This window comes from Vicia villosa, unplaced genomic scaffold (genome assembly GCF_029867415.1).
Source record: "Vicia villosa cultivar HV-30 ecotype Madison, WI unplaced genomic scaffold, Vvil1.0 ctg.001367F_1_1, whole genome shotgun sequence".
Classification (NCBI taxonomy): Eukaryota; Viridiplantae; Streptophyta; class Magnoliopsida; order Fabales; family Fabaceae; genus Vicia; species Vicia villosa.
The window spans coordinates 76284-94543 of NW_026705592.1; the positions used below are offsets into that span (position 1 = coordinate 76284).

An 18260-nucleotide genomic window follows, 5' to 3' on the forward strand; every position below is an offset into this window, starting at 1 on the left:
TCCACTTCATAGTAACACTCTGTTGGTAAATCAGAACAAAGAGTTAAAAGATAGTGCACTGACAGTGTAAAATAGTTTTACACTGTCATCCAATAGGGAGTCATGAATGTGCCATGTCATTAAAGTTTTTTTAAAATAAAATAATATTTTAATTGAATGCATGGTGGTGATTGGTTGACAGTGTAAAAGTATTTTACATTGTCAATGCATATGACCCATTTTCTCCAGAACAAAACCACATATAATATAATAATGTTTGTAGCAGTAGTTTGAACTTTGAAAGCATATGAATGTAAAATGTACTTGATTTATATATAAGCGTGTTTGATATTGATATTGACGAAGAATGAAAATAACACAACAACAATAATAGTCACTTTAAAAAGTAACACCAACGATGGTAACACAACCTGCCCATTGCTGATTTCTGCAGACCCCTTTGTCCCCTCTCACACACACTCTCTCTCTCTTTCTCTCTCTCACATACACAACAAACACAAAACCCTCTCATTTCCAGACTCAAAGGGTCACACACACGGAGAGAATGAGGGAAGGAGGAGGAGGAAGAAGAGGAACATCAAAGCTTAGAGAAGTAGCAAGGAAAGTTGCAGTTGCTGCAGTCTATGCATGTGGTTCATTCTCCAGAAGAAAATCATTGGTGGATCCAGTTTCCATTGACACTTCTTGTGCTTTATCTGCTACTGTATGTACACCCTCCAATCTCCCTCTTCTTCTTCTACCAAAATGCATTTTTTACTTCTTGGGTTTTTACCATTTTGGATAAAGTTGCAAACTTTACCTGCATTTTAGAATCAACTTCAATTTTTCCAAATTGGGTTTCCATAAAAATGTCAAATTTATGGAATTGATGATGTTTGTTAGAGGGTTACTCATGAATTTTGTGTTTATTAGTACTGTCATTATATATATTTTTTCAGTTTTTCTGATTAATTTACTTTTTAATTGAGTGTGTTTTTTTGTCTTAAGTCTTAAGGTGTGATATATGAAGATTTGTGACAAGAGAATTTGACATTAACTTAGGTTGTTAAACATGTTTGCAGATCTCAAATTCCTCATATGTGTCCCCATCTACAACAAAATATTCCTCAGGAGAGATAATTGAAGAAAGTGATTCAACTATAACCACAAACATCAACAACAATGAGCTTCATAACAAGGTAATTGACTTGTAGCTCCTTAAAATTTCAACCACCTTCAGAAGTTTAGGATTAAAGACAGTTTCCCTGTTTAAAGTATCTCTTAACTTTTTTCACATACTTCAGAAAATACTTTAGAATCCAATGACCATGATGATTGGATTTATGGAGCGGTTTTGCTTTTTTACTTGAACTTTTTTAATGTGATGCTTATTTTTTTTCTTCTTTTGAACCAGTGTTAAAGCTATTAATTTGGTACTGAAATTTGTTTAGAATTGAAAAGTAGTGAATAGAGGATACTAGCATGTGAATATGTTAGCACATGGCGCATAAATGAAGCCAAGAATCAATTCATTATTAATGGAGGGAGACCCTACATTAGGAAGTTTCATCTGCTACAACATGCATGCTCATGCTTTTCCTTCTACTGTTGTGTCAACCTTTCTGGACGCATTAAAGAGTTATCTACATGTTCAGTAGCTTCCTAATGAAGGGAGAGAGCTTTGGTGATACACACAATCTTTTGTCACTTTAGTGTTGAATTGGAATCTCATTTATTGATGTCCATAAAGTTTAACTACAGCTTCCCCTACTTCAATCAATTGGTTAAGAACAATTTTATCAAATAGCAGCGTCATGGCTGCTATGGCGGATATACGTGGCAGTTTTTGGGCTTGCCGCAATGGTAAATATTGTCTGATATTGTGGGTTTTTCTGCTATAATCCGCTATAACGGCGCCATAAAGCGGTTGGTATGGCGGGATTTTGGCTCTCTGGCATGGACTGCCCTCTGCCATCGATAACACTGGTTAAAAGTGAGATAAAATTGATTAAAGGCGTGTTTGGATTGACTTGTTTGAGGGTATCTATTGATGTAAGCACTTATTAGACTACTAATTGGGAGAGCTTATGAAAACGACTTATGACATATCTATATGCTATTTTCAGCTTATTCCATAAATTCTCCATAATAACTTATGAAAACAGCTTATAGCTATATGAAAATAGCTTTATTTCATTTTATCTTCTGTTACAGAAGTAGATCATACATAAGCACTATGATAAGAGCTTATGTTATAAGTGCTTAATAAAGCTATTTATCCAATCATGGCCTAAATCATTAATTTCTGTTTGGATGTTGCTGGAAAATCCACCAGCTTTGACAAGGGCTTGTACTGGTATTTATATCTACCACTGGAGGAATTGACAACTATGCATTTGTCCTCATCTTCATCTGAGTTTAGCCAAACTTTGTCTTCATGACACTTTTCTTTTCATTTGAAAGTACTTCTAGTAGAAGCTTTTTGTTCCAATGTATATTTTGAAAATTGAATATGGTAGTTATCTTTTTTTTTTTTGTATGGTTAGTTTGCTAATACCGTAACATTCATTTTATTGATTCATTTATTCTATGATCAAATTGAAATGTTGGTCACTTTATAATAGTGGTTTTTCTTGGTAATGTGCACTTGTATTCATTCATAGACGGTTCACTGACTCGTCGCTTTGTGTAACTTTGCAGGGTTTGTGTGCTATATGCTTAGATCCTCTGAGTTACCACAACAAGGGAAGCAGTCCAGGCCAAGCTATATTCACAGCTCAGTGTTCTCATGCATTCCATTTTGCCTGCATCTCTTCCAATGTCCGCCATGGTAGTGTCACTTGTCCCATTTGCCGCGCGCATTGGACACAGCTCCCTCGCAACCTTAACAACACTCTTTCTGGTTCCTTTGCTTCTAGTAACCAAAGTGATCCTATTCTGAGAATTCTTGATGATTCTATTGCCACCTTCCGTGTTCATCGCCGTTCTGTCCTGCGTACTGCTCGCTATGATGACGATGATCCTGTTGAGCCTAATGAATCACCTGATACTCCTAAATTGTGTTTCTCTCTAGAACCTATTCCACCAAATGCAGCAATTAGTTTCCATCCTGCTTTACAAGTGAGCAATCATGCCTCATGTCCTTGCAGCTCCTCATCAATGTTACATTCTTCACCCATGCAAACACCTTATATCACATGTCCCTCGTCTAATAGAGCTTATCTTTCGGTAAAACTAGCCCACGAACGAGCAACCGACTTGGTCTTAGTTGCTAGTCCCAATGGACCACACCTAAGGCTTCTCAAACAAGCAATGGCTCTAGTGGTTTTCTCCCTCAGACACATCGACCGACTAGCCATTGTCACATACTCCTCAGCCGCAGCTCGTGTCTTCCCCTTAAGACGCATGACGACCTACGGAAAACGCACAGCCCTTCAAGTTATCGACCGTTTGTTTTACATGGGCCAAGCCGATCCAGTCGAAGGGTTGAAAAAAGGAATTAAGATACTAGAAGACCGATTACACAAGAACCCCGAGTCCTGTATCCTCCACTTATCTGATAATCCTACAAGACCATACCACGCAATCAGCATGGAACTTCCATCCACGCCAATTCATCGATTTCATGTAGGATTCGGCTTCGGCACTTCAAGTGGATTTGTCATGCAAGAGTTTGAGGAGTTTCTGGCAAAGATATTAGGAGGCATTGTTAGGGAAATCCAACTAAGAATCTGCGGAGCCGGCGAGGAAAGCGGAAATGGACGAGTGATAAGAATCGGAGAGATAAGAGGTGGAGAAGAGAGAAGAATTGTATTAGACTTAGGTGATTGTAGTCATGTGTATGTAGAATATAGCTACATTGAAGGTGAAATTGATGAGTGTGTTAGAAGAACAGGAGAAAGTGTTGTAGGTGTTGGAGATGAACATAAAGGTGAAGGTGAAGATGATGATGGTGAAGAGAATGAGAGTGAAAGATATATGAACACTACAAACACAGGTGGTAGGAATAGTAGTGTTGAATGTTGGGATTTTCATGATCCTTATATGGCTAGAAGATGGGCTAAGTATTTGCATGGTTATAGACTTTGAAATTTCAACTTTTTAATTTTTATATAGAACCAATGTATTCATTCCTGTGAAGTTCAAACTATTATAATTTGAATGCTTAAAGCAACTCCAGTGGAAGTTATTTTCTATGAATTCAGAATAAGTGCAAGTTTCTTACATTCTAGTTCATATTCCTATTTATAAATTGTCATCTAACAAAATATCCTTTTGTTCCTTTATGTTAACTTCGGGGTTCATTTTGGTCCCTTAACTTTAAAAAGTGTGATATTGGTCACTTAACTTTTCAAAAGGTGTCATTTTAGTCATTTTTGTCATATTAGTGACGAAAAAACTCAAAAATCGGTCGCTAAATCAGTTGCTAATATGACAAAAAAGAACTTAAATGACACCTTTTGAAGAGTTAAGGGACCAATATGACGCTTTTTAAAGTTAAGGGACCAAAATGAACCCCGATGTTAACATAAGCGACCAAAAAGAGTATTTTGCCTTTAAAATATTACCCTCAACTTTGCTCTCACAATCAAATTATTCAAATTTTGATATGCAAGGAGATTGTTAAAAAATGAACCTAAGCTGATGCGAGTATAAGCTAAAACTTCTCTAAAAACACGACTTATGCTAATAGGACATTCGCATCATCATCACATAACATAGAGACGCCTTTAAACTATGAATATAATTCAACATCTTCAATGAAGTATCTAATTAGTCATTATAGCAACTTAAAGACACTTTCAAATTATGCATATAACTCAACATATTCAATAGAGCATCTAATGGGTTAAAAGATGGTAAAAAAAGAAAGGAAGGCAAAGAAAGATGCAAATATACATAAACCCTTTCTAAGCTCATACATGATACAATGGATAAAATGTAGAAGTTATCCTTTCTATGCTCATACATGATACAATGGATATAAAGTAGAAGTCATTTAAACTTAAGGAGGAATAAAATATATTAAAGATGGAGGAGATAGAGTTTATGACAATACATGTCGACTTGTTAGACATTTTTGTGATAAATGAAAGTCAACATCGAATTCATGAAATTTTCAATTATATGCTAAAAACAATTGGATTTTAGTTAGGGTGGCAAACCGGTGTGTCCACTCCGTTTAGGTTCATCTTTCAAAAGTCCGTAAAAAAATAGAGTGGGACGGTCATAATTGAGGGTGCGGGTCTAAAACCTAGATCTGCTCTGCAAAAAAGTGATGGTGGGGCGGGGTAAGCCTGCGGGCACTGCAGTTTTTAAGCCTAAAAATGCTAAATTTATGTTAATGTTCGTGCCCGCAAAAGCCCGCATAAAAAACGGGGTGAGGCGGGACGGTCACACTAGAGGGTGAGGGCCTAAAATCTTGGTCCGCTCCGCACAAAAGTGCGGGCAAGACTAGGGATAGCAATTTGGCCCATCCCCAGTGGGTACCCACAAAAAACCCCATATCGGGTAGGGTAAATACCCATAAAAATGGGTATGGGCACGAGCACGGGTAATTACCCATTAAAATATGCGGGTATGGGTGCGGGCACGGGTACCTTACTACCCAACCCGCCCCATACCCACACTACATATTTCTATAATGTCATTTATATTATTATATAAAAATGCATGATTCTAATTTTTTTTAAAAATATATCGCTATTAAATCATTACACATTTTAATAAAAGTGTTTATTTGTTTCTTAACTCAACAATAACATACGTAATTTTTTAATATTGTTAAAGAGACTTAAATTATATGATATTTTGTAATTAAACGATTTAATTTTACTATAAATGCGGGTAAACGGGTACGGGTATGGGCATTGAGGTACCCACAGGGTACGGGTACGGGCATGAATATTGATACCCACGCAAGTTTGGGCTCGGGTACGGGGATTTTTTTAAACTGCGGGTATAGGGACGGGTACTATAGTACCCTGCCCATTGCCATCCCTAGGCAAGACGAGCATGCCCAACGGGCCGGGCCCGTTTTGCCACCTCTAATTTTAGTTAAGATGAAAGTTTTAGTATCACAAATGTTAACATATGTCCCAAAAGCACAAAGTAATAAATTATTTATAAAAATGAATGCGTGCAATCAATTTTTTAAAATTTTAAATATGACTTTATTCCATTTAAAAAATTCTAATTATAGTATTCTTAACATGTGTCCATATAAATCTATAGTCATTAATGCCATTTTAATTCATTATAATTTTACTTTCTCATTTTTAATAAGAAAGGAAAATGCTAACGAGTGCCCTACAGGTAGGGGTGAAAATAGGTTAGGTTAGACTAGGCTTTATAAGGCGGGTCTGGCCTACGATAAATTTGAAAGGCCTGAGTCTGGCATGTGGGCTATAATAGACTTTCTTTTTTGTCTGACCTGACCTTTTTAAAAGTCTGGCCTAACCTGAAAGCCTATTTAAAAACCTATTTTAAATTATGGTTTTCAATTAATCCATATTATTTAAGAAACCTTATAAGTTGACATATTTAACCTTTGTTCTAATATATATGCATATATAGGCTTGCCTGTTTAGTTTTTTTCTAATATATATACAAATATAGACCGATCTATTTAGCCTATTTTAAATATACATGAAAATATAGGCCGACCTATAAGGCTTCATAGGATTTTTTAATAGCTTAAGTCTGGCCTATTTTATTATATAGGCTTTTAAAAAAATTTAAGCTTGACCTTTTTGTTAAATAAGTCTGACATGGCCTTATGTAGACTAGGCCATAGGCCCCTGTATGTCGGTCTGACCTATTCCCACCCCTACCTTCAGGTACTCCATGCGTCCTAAATTATACGGTAAGATATTTTGTCTATTTTATATTTTGTCTAGAGAATTAAGAAATATAATTATTACTTTATGGAAAAGTAAAAAGATATGTTACTTTACAAAAATTTCCTTCAATAATTATATTGTAAATGAAAGTAAAAGAATTAAAAGAGAAATAAATAAGAGAGAAAATGAGTTGAGTCGAGTCAAACTCGCTTTAGCTCAGTTCGACTCGTTAAAAGTTTGTCGAGTTCGAGTTCATGACGAACTTTTTTTCCAGCTCAAACCCGATTCATTAAGAATTGATCGAGTTTAAGTTCGAGTTTATTACAAACTTTTTTTCTGCTAAAACTCAACTTGTGTGCATTCAATATCTTGAAAATTAAAATATTTAACTTTTTAAATTTTTTATTTATTTAGAATCGTCTCGTTAGCATAACGTTATATATATTATCCCAAAAAAAACTCAATGATATTAAATCATAGATATAATTATGTATTTAATGACAAAATACCTTCCATGGTTACAAACACCACAACCCTATCAACTACTGTGTACAGTGTAGCAAGGAAATTATATGTCAACGAGATCCTTCAATTATAACATCATTTTTTTGGTCAATTTTCAATTTCTCTTAAATAGCTCAAAGCCAGGAAAAGTACAAGGCTCATAAGATATCATAGTGATCTCAATAACACTTAACTCTAATTTTAAAATTTGATAACCTTAATGTCTCGACTCCAAAATGATGTTGATCACCGACACATTGATCATAATAACATTGAGCTCTAGTTTTCACATTTGATATGTCCATATGTTTAAATTTCATAAAAAAAAAAAATCAACAACATTAATGTACTTGGAAAATATACAATGATATAACTTGTACTCACGAAAAGTGTAATAGAGATGAAATGAACTTGATAACAAATACAATCCATCTCTATTATACTTTTCACAAGTAGAATCAATAAAATTAAACAAAAATTCATATTAACATATCAAATGTATTATTTTAAATATAAATTCAACATAAAAAAATTATAACAAAATAAAATTTAAGCTGCCTCTAACCAAACACATGAAAAGAACTCATAATGCACACTTTTTTCAATGTAACTCTTGAAAAGAATGAGCCTTATCTCCTTGGTTAAAGGACCGACTAACATGAAATTTGTATCAATGTGTTTCATCATTATTGTTCCATATTTAACAAAATCTCTAACATAAATCTACTTAATTCCAAGTGCTTTGATCTAATAGTACATTTTATTATTCTTCATATAGAACATTGAAATGTTATTTTCATTGAAGAGCTTTACATGTTTCCAAATGGAATCAATAATACAAAATACAGTCATTAGATTAACGATTTTAACCAATTTTATTTTCTTCTTCTTCTTCAATCTCCTCTCCCCCTTTGTTAACTGAACTGTTTTTTAATCAATCAAGAAACTCACTCTTTCTCACAAAATTACATCTCATAGGTATCGTTTGTTACTATAAATTGGTGCGATGAGCGTGGATCAAGATGCCCTTAACGAAGTATGAGATTGAGAAATTTATTGAAGTGAATGATTTTGGTTTATGATGCTTGAAGATGCAAGATCTTCTGGTTCAACAGGGTTTGTTAGAAGCATTGAAAGGATTGAAGAATGTGGATGCTTTCCTAATAGAGAAGGAGAAGGCGACGGTGATCGAGAAAGCCCACAGTGCCATTATTTTGAGCCTTAGTGATAAGGTTCTCCGACAGGTTTTGAAGGAGAAAACCATTGCGGTTATGTGTAGGGGTGTATGTGCGTCGGTTTGGGTTGGATTTGGCCAAACCCAATACCCAATCCATATAAGACACTCCGGTTTGGATGAGGTAAAATAATCACTCATTACACTAATGAATCCGTTTGGGCAAACCAACTAATTTTTGGATTGGGTTGGATTGCGTAGTTGGTTGCCCAAATATTTTTCTTGTTTTATTAATATTAAATAACTAAATGATTAATCATCATATTTTTTCGTAAAAATTACTCAATATTTTTATCTTCTTAAAAGAAATTAGATAATCTATTTTTATTGTTTTTTTACATCATAAAATAATAAATGATAACACCCATTAATAAAAATTATCATAAAATACTAGCAACAAATTAAAGTTGTATAACATAAAATCGTATTAACATCAAAATTAGTAAAGTCACGGTTCACTAAAATAGTAAATGTTCAAGAGATTAAAAGTGCAACAATTAACTTAATATTCATCAAAATTATTAAAATTGTAATAATAAATTTTTGATTGATAGGCCAGTAGATTTTTTAGGTTTGTGTCTGGTTTTACCCGAAACTCAATTTTTTAATGTGTTTTTTAGTTTTTAAATGCATACTGTCATACCCCAAAATTTGCCCATCTCATTTCATCTTCAAGGGTTCAAGGTTCAATGGTTAAACTCAAGTCACTCTCTCCCCATCAAAGGGGTTTTCAATGGGTTTCATTTGGATTTTCTAAGGAGAAAGGATGTAGCAAGGGCTCCAATGGGTTTCATATGGTTTATTAGGGTTCAAGGTATTTCCATGTCAAAAGTCAAGCTTCAATTCCAAGGATTGCTCATTCAAATGCTCAGATGATCCACAGTCGACTGGTTTGACCTAAAAGTCAACCATAGTCAAAATACAGTCAAACTTCAAGACTTTTGGTTAATATCAAGTATTTGAGGTTATACATATCATTTGATCAAAGGTTGATCATGATTCATTAATAAAAACTCAGAAATGAACAAAGTCAAAAGTTCAAATTAGGGTTTTTTAACTAAATAGTCAACTGTACTTTGACTGACCATAACTTTCACATGGAGTATAAAAAATTTCCCAACCAAAGCCTATCCTGAAGGAAAATTGGATTCTCTACAACTTTGTCTCTCACATGCCAAGGATATAAATGCTTCATTCAAGAGATATGGTCCAATACATTACAGGTCCTCCAAAAAGGTCATTAAAAGGTCATCTTTTTCAAAAGCCTATAACATGAGCATGGAAACTTCAATTGATACGAAACAAAAAGGGTCATTTAGAGGACACTCTGAGCTTTCTAAAATCATCAAGAACATCTTCATATGACCAAAATTGAGAGAGATACGCATGGTTGAAGTTGAGCAATTTCGAAGAGATGCATGAAACCCTAATTGACCAAAACTTGGTTTTTGGGCTAATAGGCCTAGAATTTTGATTCCAAACACACTTATGGCCTAAATGAGGACCTATAAATCCATTCATTTATTTTTGTAACCTTTATTCATATTTCTTTGGATTTTAGGCAAATAAAAGCTAAATAAATTAGTTAAAACTACAAAATATTTGAATTAATCCATATGACTTTGGTTTTTGATCAAATAGAGGCCCAAATAACATTGGAAAAAGGGTCCAAATTCGTGGGTACTTGGTTGGAAAAAGGATTAACTCAAAATAGAACGTTTTATGATGTTTTCAAAAGAAAATTCTTTCTCTCTTGATACTTGGTATCCAAGCCCAAAGAGAAACCCTAATGCATCCATATATATTCTAAAAAAACATTCAGCAAGGAGGGGGGAGCCAAGAGTATTAGGGTTTGCACTTGAAAAATTCCAAAGAAACTTGCACCACCAAGTCTTGATTTGCAGCCACTCTCAGGCTTGTTTAAGCCTCCCTTCTTGTTCCTGATGTATTAGGGATCAATACCAGTCCCAGGAACAAGAGCAAAGTACCCCAGAATCCTTCAACTCGAAGGCACCGATTTGGTAAAATTGTTGATTCTTTCCACCCACGCGTTTCTAATGATTTTTGGTCGTTTGTATGATCTCAGGGGGACCATTATAGCAGGTTTCAAGTATTAGATGCAAGGTTTAACGTGTAGATTGAGAGACGCCATAACTAGGGCACGTTGGAGCTTCGTCGTCGTATTCGTCTTTTCAGGACGTTTTAAGCCAAGATAATAGGATATTCAGAATCAGGGGAGAATTCTGATCGGGATAGGGTTTTATTTCATGAGATTTGGTGCGTTTTCGCGTTTTTGCAGGTGAGTGGCCGCCGGAGAAGAAGGTGTTTACCACCGTCTCCGGCGAGTTCAATTTCCAGGGCATTTTTTATCAGTGACGTGGCTGGAGCAAGCGTCCTCATTCATCAGTCAACAACCGAACCTTCTCTCTCTCCGTTTGATTGGACAAGCGTAACAACTGGGCCCCACTTTAACTGCTGGTTTGAATTTTCTATTTAACTTTTTGTTACATATTTGTTTCTATCAAGTTATTCAATTGACAACTTAAAACGCGCAGCCTAGTGTCTTGAGTACAACATTGATAACCAACAAATCCTGGGTTCGAACCCCAGGACCATCACTTTAATTTTAATGAGAATTTCCCATGAGATCCAGCGCGTTGCTGCCCCACACGCTCACCATGCACCCTCAGTTCTCCACCATAATATCTCCTACAATTCAGATCTAACGCCCAGGAAAATGCATGCATACCATGGATATTCAAAGGTCAACCACACATGATTGGTGCCAGGTTCTTTTATAAAATTTTATATTTTATTGTTTAATTATTTAGATTAAATGTAAATTAATTATGTTTAATTTAATTAATTTATTTTAATTAGGGTTAGGATATAAAATTAGGATTAGGCTAATAACTAGGGTTTAGGATTATCCCCCGATTATTTCGATTATTTCGATTTAATTTATTTAACCAGTTTTAATTGTTAAAAATCACAAAAACCCTAGAGAAGTTTATCAAAGTATTAGGGTTTGCCCAATCCCACTGGCCATTGGCCAAAGTATTAGGATTTTATTTATTATTCGTTTCGACCGAATTAATCGGTCGCGATGGTTAATAATCAATTATTTAGTTAATTAAATTCAAATAAGGGCTTATTTTGCTAAAGGGTTTTAACAATTCTATGGTTACGATGATTAGCATATTTTTATCAATTCGTTATTATTTTTAATCAAATCTATTGATTATGAGGGGTAACGATGATTAATAATTTAATTTTAACACACATTTATTTGCTAAATAGTGATAATCGAATCTATCGATTAGAATTGTTAGGAATCCTTTATAAATCTGTTAATTATGGTGATCAAACCTATTGATCATTGCGATTAATAGAACATTAAAATCAGGGTTGTACACCAATCAAAACACACCTCCTTACAAACTACGAATTCTCAAAACTGCGATAAGGTAATTCAAAATACCTTGCAAACTGCGAATTTCAAAACTACGATAAGGTAACTCAAAATACCTTCAAACAACTTCATATCAAATCCAAGGCGAGTCCCCTTCCCCAAAACCTCAATTCATTCAAATCTCATTTTTCGCCTTATTCCTTTCCTTAGCTATAAACCTCAACACTTTTAGCCATAAACCTTTGCCTTAAAATCAGAACCTTAGGAAAGGGTTAAGGGTGCCTAACACCTTCCCTTGACCCGAATATAATAACTTACCCCGAATATCTTAACTGCGTAGGGTTTCCTATTCGCCCTGGTAGAATAGGTGGCGACTCTAAAAGTCTAATTTTTAGGGCAGGTTGCTACATATACCCCTAATTACCCAATCCAATCCATTTTTTTGGATTTTTTGGGGTGGGTTTGACCGGTTTTTGTGGGTTTACCCAACCCTTTTACACCCCTAGTTGTATGGCTGAAAATTGAAGGATTATACATGACCAAATCCTTGATAAATCATCTCTACTTGAAGCAAGCTCTGTATTCATTCAAGATGAGTGAAGACAAAGTCTAGACAAAGCACCTAGATATGTTCAATAGATTGATTCTTGTTCTGGAGAATATTGATGTTACCATCAATGGTGAAGATCAAGCGATGTTGTTATTGTGTACTTTACCTTGATCTTATGCTCACTTCAAATAAGTTTAATATGCCTTGTATTCAAAGGACTTGAATGAAAGAAAGAAGCAGAAACCATCATCTGTTGGTGAAGGATTGTCTGTAAAAGGAAAATTCTCGAAGAATGATGGTAAGTTTGAGAAGAAGAAGGGTAAAGATTTACACAATTCAAATAGTGGTAATGCTCCCGCAATTAGGTGTTATCACTGTAAAAAATGAGGGTCACACAATAAAGGTGTGCATTAAACTCCTGAATAATCATGGAGGTAAGGATAATGGTAACGCAACTATTGTGCAAGATGATTTTGAATCAATTGATGTTCTTGTGGTTTCGAGCAACGACTCTAGAAAGGAGTGGATTATGGATTTAGGGTGTACTTGGTACATGAATCCAAACAAAGTCGTGTTTGAGGAATTATTTGATCAAGATAGTTGATTAGTGCTGCTGGGAAACAACAAAACATGCAAGATTGCAGGTATTGGATTTGTAATGTTCAAGCTCCATGATGAGTTAATAAAATTATTGACTGGTGTCATGTATGTACCTGATATTAAGAGAAATTTGTTTTTTCTTGGTGAGTTCGACAAGAAAGGATATGTTTTCAAAGGATAACAAGGTATCCTGAAAGTCATAAAGGGGTCGAAAGAAGTCTTGAGAGGTGTGAAGAAACAAGGATTGTTTACCCTTGAGGATGCAGTTGTAAGTGGTTATGCAGATTTTACATCCACGAAACCTTTGTCAAAGACAGAACTGTGACACATGAGATTGGGCCATGTCACTAACAGGGGTATGGTCGAATTGGGGAAACAAAATCTACGTGATGGTGACCAGGTCGAACTGGAGTTTTGTGAACCCTGTGTTTTTGGAAAATCTTTCAGAGTGAAGTTTAACGAAGGCAAATAAAGAACACATGGATCCCTTGATTACATTCATGCTGATCTTTGGGGGCCTGCAAGGAATCATTCACATTCAGGTGCATGGTATTTCCTATCTTTAGTTGATGATTATCCATAAAAATTGTGGGTATTCATTCAGAAGACTAGGGATGATATTTTAGAAATTTCAAAAGTTAGAAGACTCTAGTCAAAAATCATATTGGAATAAAGGTCAAGAGGCCGAGAACCGACAGTGGCCTTGAGTTCTGCAATTAAGCTTTCGACAGTTATTATGTTGTGTTTGGTATTGTATGACACAAGGCTATTGTAGGTACTCCTCAGTAAAATGGTCTGGATGAGAGGTTCAATCGAACAATCTTGGAAAGTGTTAGATCCATGTTGGTTAGTGCTGGATTGAAGAAGGTATTTTAGGCTGAGGCCGTTGTGACTGCAGCATACCTGATTAATAGGTGTCCCTCGAATTCCTTGAGGATGATGACTCCTGAAGAAGTCTAGTCGGATCATCCACCAGATCTTGACAAACTTAGAGTATTTAGTTGTGTAGCTTATGCTCATATTAGGCAAGACAAGGCCAAACCTAGAGCTCTGAGATGTAGGTTCATGGGGTATCCTGGCGGAGTAAAAGCCTATAGGTTATGGTGCCTAAACCCAGGTCACAAGAGGTGTATCATAAGTCATGATGTAGTTTTCAATAAAGCTGAAATGGGGAACTAATTACGTTGATCGAAATGAAGAGATCTCTAAAGAAGGGCTAAAACAGGGAGATATTCCTATTGAGGTGGAACATGTTGATGCTGAATAACATAACCCAGATGAAGTCGAGGAAGAAGTATAAGATGTTGAAGAAACTGAGGAAACTATTGATGACTACCTGCTGGCAAGAGACAGATTGAGAAGAGTCATCAAGCCACCTCAGAGACTTGGTTATGCATATCTCATAGAGTTCGCTCTAATCTTTGCTAGTGAGATACTTGATCAAGAACGTAGAGATTACAAGGAACTTATAAGGAGTTGAAACAAGACTGAATGGCTGAAAGCCATGGATGATGAGATGAAATCTCTTCATGATAACCACACTTGGGAGTTGATTGAGAAACCTACAAGAGCAAGGTTAGTCAGTTGTAAGTGGGCTATCAAGGTTAAGGAAATAATCAAATGAGTGGTTTCGAATAGATTTAAGGCAATGTTAGTTTATAGGGGTTCAATCAGAAAAAAGGGGTCGACTTCAATGATATGTTCTCACCTGTTGTAAAGCATAGATCCCTTTGAATGTTGCTGGCCCTGGTGGCGAAGTTCGACTTAGAACTTGAACCTATGGATGTGAAGACCGCCTTCCTGTATGGTGATTTTGATGAAACAATTCTAATGAAACAACCTGACGGGTATGCAAAAAATGGAAAGGAGGATTATGTGTGCAAGCTGAATAGGTTTATGTATGGCTTGAAAAAATCTCCTCGATAGTGGAATAGGAGATTTGATAAGTTCATGCCACACATAGGTTTCACTAGGAGCCAATTCGATCAATGTGTTTACTCAAGATTTCTACCTGGAAGTTCACTTGTTATTTTGTTGCTTTATTTGGATGACATTCTCATAGTAAGCCTCAGTGTCGAGGATGTAATAAAGGTGAAGGTTGAACTCAGTAAGGAGTTCAAAATGAAGGATTTGGGAGCTGCCACAAAGAGTCTTGGGATTGACATCTGGAGAGATATAAACCAGTCAAGAATTCATATGCTAGTATAGTAGGTTCTTTGATGTATACTATGGTCGTAACACCAATAAATCCTCAATTCAAGATCAGTACGACTCAAAGTTCGAGTACTAAAATTGAAAGAGCCTATATGAATAAGAATTCATATGCTAGTATAGTAGGTTCTTTGATGTATACTATGGTCTGTACGAGGCCGGACATAGCCTACGAGTGAGCCTTGTAAGCAGATATATGGAAAATCTTGGGAAGGCACACTGACAAGCTCTGAAGTGGATTCTGAGATACATAAAAGGATCCCTAAGTAGGGTACTGGTTTATGGTGGAGCCAAAGCAGATGGAAAAACCGAAATTAAAGGATTTGTTGACTCTAACTATGCAGGATGTATGGATACCATAAAATCTTTTTCTGGATATGTTTTCACTATGTTTGATACAACAATCAACTGGAAAGCAATGCTTTAGAAGGTTGTAGCCTTATCAACCACTGAAGTTGAGTATATTACCCTCACTGAAGCTGTTAAAGAAGAATTGTGGCTTGAAGCGTTTGCCAAAGAACTTAAACTTCAAGGTCACCCTATCACTATTAAATGTGATAGTCAAAGTGAAATGCACCTTGCCATACCCAAAATTTTCCCATCACATTTTTATACTCAAGCTCATCCAAGTATCAACAACTCAAGTTCAAAGTTCAAAGACACCCCTCCTGAACAAAGGCTCAAGAAACTAGGGTTTGTGATTTCCTTAAGAAAATAAATGAAACAAAGGCTCCAAGGCATCTCATTTGGTTTATGATATTCCAAACTAACTACCTCCATGACCAAATTCAGATCTCAATTCAAAGAGTTGATCACTCAATTACTCAGAAAGTCAACAGTCGACTGATTTGACCTAAAAGTCAACTGTGGTCAAAGTACAGTCAAAACTCCTGATTTTTTGTCAACATCTTTATTTTGAAGTATCATTCACCATTTGATCAATAATTGATCATGGTTCATCAAGGAAAGATCAGAAATCAATAAATTCAAAAGTTTCTAAATTAGGGTTTTCATAGGAGAAAGTCAACTAAACTTTGACCAGCCATAACTTTCACATGGAACATCAAAAATTTCCCATCCAAAGCTCATTTTGAAGGAAATTGAATTCTCTACAGCTTTGTCTCTCACATGCCAAGTCTAAAAATGCTTCATTTGAGAGATATGAATCAAAATATTACAGGTCCTTTTTGAAAGTCAACCAAAAGCAGTTTTTTGTCGAAGCCCATATCATCAAGATAAATTCTTCAAATGGAAAAAATCTTCCAAAGTGGCTTGTATAGGACATATTGAGGTTTCCAAAAAGTCCTAGAACTCTTCCATATCTTAAAAATGGAGGGAGATATGCCTTGTCAAAGTTGGACAATTTTAAAGGGAAAAATGTGAAAGAAAGGGCCTTGTTGAAAGTATTTGTGGGTAAATATTTTCGGTATATATCGTATCCACAGGGATTGGTTTAATATTACTGCCGTTCTATAGTTGGTTATTTTGAGAGAGAAAAAGTAGTTGCATTTGTTTTATGATTATAACTATGCTATTAAATCTAACAATAATTTAAATGCATGTTCTGAAGGTTTGTTAACGATTAAAGAGATATGTTGAGCTTTAGGGTTCATCAACCTATTCCTATACAAGGTGTTAATTAAATCACAATTGAACAATCATTCGAATTATTATCTTCACTTATCCTCAAATATGATTCCATGTCTGCAAATCAAATTAGATAAACTTTAACCGTTATGAGATTCGATCTCTCCAAATATCAATATCGATAATAGTAATAAAGAACGATAATTATGAAAACCCAATCACAATTCCATCTCTGCAAATTGGGATTGGATCAATATAGTAACCTAGGGCAAAAGTTAGAATCTTTTCTTTCGATCAAAGACTCCACAATGATTTAATATAAAAACAAGGTTTCTTATTGATAATAAATTCAAACAATTGTTCATAGGAATTAATCAATGGTATTGTATATTAATAGGCTAATTACTACCTTAAACTCAACAAGAGGAATTTAGCTCTCCATAGACATGAAGAACACACAAGAATTAATGGAGGGATTCATCTTCTTCAAAGGAATATCTTCAATTGGCAAAGAATCCACCTTCAATTGTTGTTCTCAGCTTCAGAATCAGAATGCTCTCCTAATTTCGCTCACAAAAAGTCAGTCCCTTTACTTGAAGACTAGGGCTTCTATTTATAATTTTTGGGCCTGAAACGTCGCGTCCGCGGCGCGGCAACGGATTACTGCGGCGCGGTCACAAACAGTGAGTTTGGCGCGGCGCTGTCTTGGACTCCCGCGGCGCGCCCTTGCTAAAACTCCTTCCTTTTGCTTTGCCTTTAATACTTCAGCTTTCTTTCCTCTTCATGTTCTTATAAAGCTCCTTTTCAGCTCCAAACCTGCATCAATAGTACCCATAAGTGATTCGATTTGCTTTACAAATGAATTAAACTTATTCAGTTCAATTCTTACTAAAAACCTATGGATCTATCACAATTTGCATTATTTTAGAAAAGAATTTACTTATATTAACACATGAATTTACCATTAATTTACTCCTAACAGGCCTCAAAATGGATTTTCTTGTAAAGGAGCCCAATCTTTTTTGGCCCAATCTTGTTCCTCAAGTCATCTAGAAGTTCAAGTCTAATTGCCACGAATTTATGGGTTTTATTTGATATATTAAGAATTTTTTTCATTTAAAAAAGGATTAAATTCAATAAATCAAGCAAAAACTCAAAGATTTGATTTGGCATGGCATTCCAATCATATTCAAACAATAATTAGGTAATATATGTGAATCAATTACATGGAAAGAAGATTGGTGAGAGAATAAACAAGATTGGCCATATTTAGAAAGATTCAAAAATCAAATTTCAATCAAATTGACAATCTTTGGTTCACAAGGATTCAATCAAGTTTAG

At 35.3% G+C, this 18260-nt stretch overlaps 1 protein-coding gene across 1 annotated transcript; it reads left to right on the forward strand.

Annotated features, from left to right (window-relative positions):
* Positions 1-316: 316 nt before the first annotated feature.
* On the forward strand, positions 317-4179 carry LOC131634837 (probable E3 ubiquitin-protein ligase WAVH2). The gene is made up of 3 exons (XM_058905459.1): positions 317-703; positions 1062-1178; positions 2680-4179. The coding sequence occupies exons 1-3, from the start codon at positions 545-547 to the stop codon at positions 4066-4068; spliced, it is 1665 nt and encodes a 554-aa protein (XP_058761442.1). The 5' UTR covers positions 317-544; the 3' UTR covers positions 4069-4179.
* Positions 4180-18260: the final 14081 nt, after the last annotated feature.

Excerpts from the sequence above, each read along its gene's own strand:
- LOC131634837 (XM_058905459.1), top strand. The coding sequence starts at position 545 with ATGAGGGAAGGAGGAGGAGGAAGAAGAGGAACATCAAAGCTTAGAGAA. Across the intron at positions 704-1,061 it reads CTTGTGCTTTATCTGCTACT|ATCTCAAATTCCTCATATGT; the intron begins GTATGTACACCC and ends ACATGTTTGCAG. Across the intron at positions 1,179-2,679 it reads ACAATGAGCTTCATAACAAG|GGTTTGTGTGCTATATGCTT; the intron begins GTAATTGACTTG and ends GTAACTTTGCAG.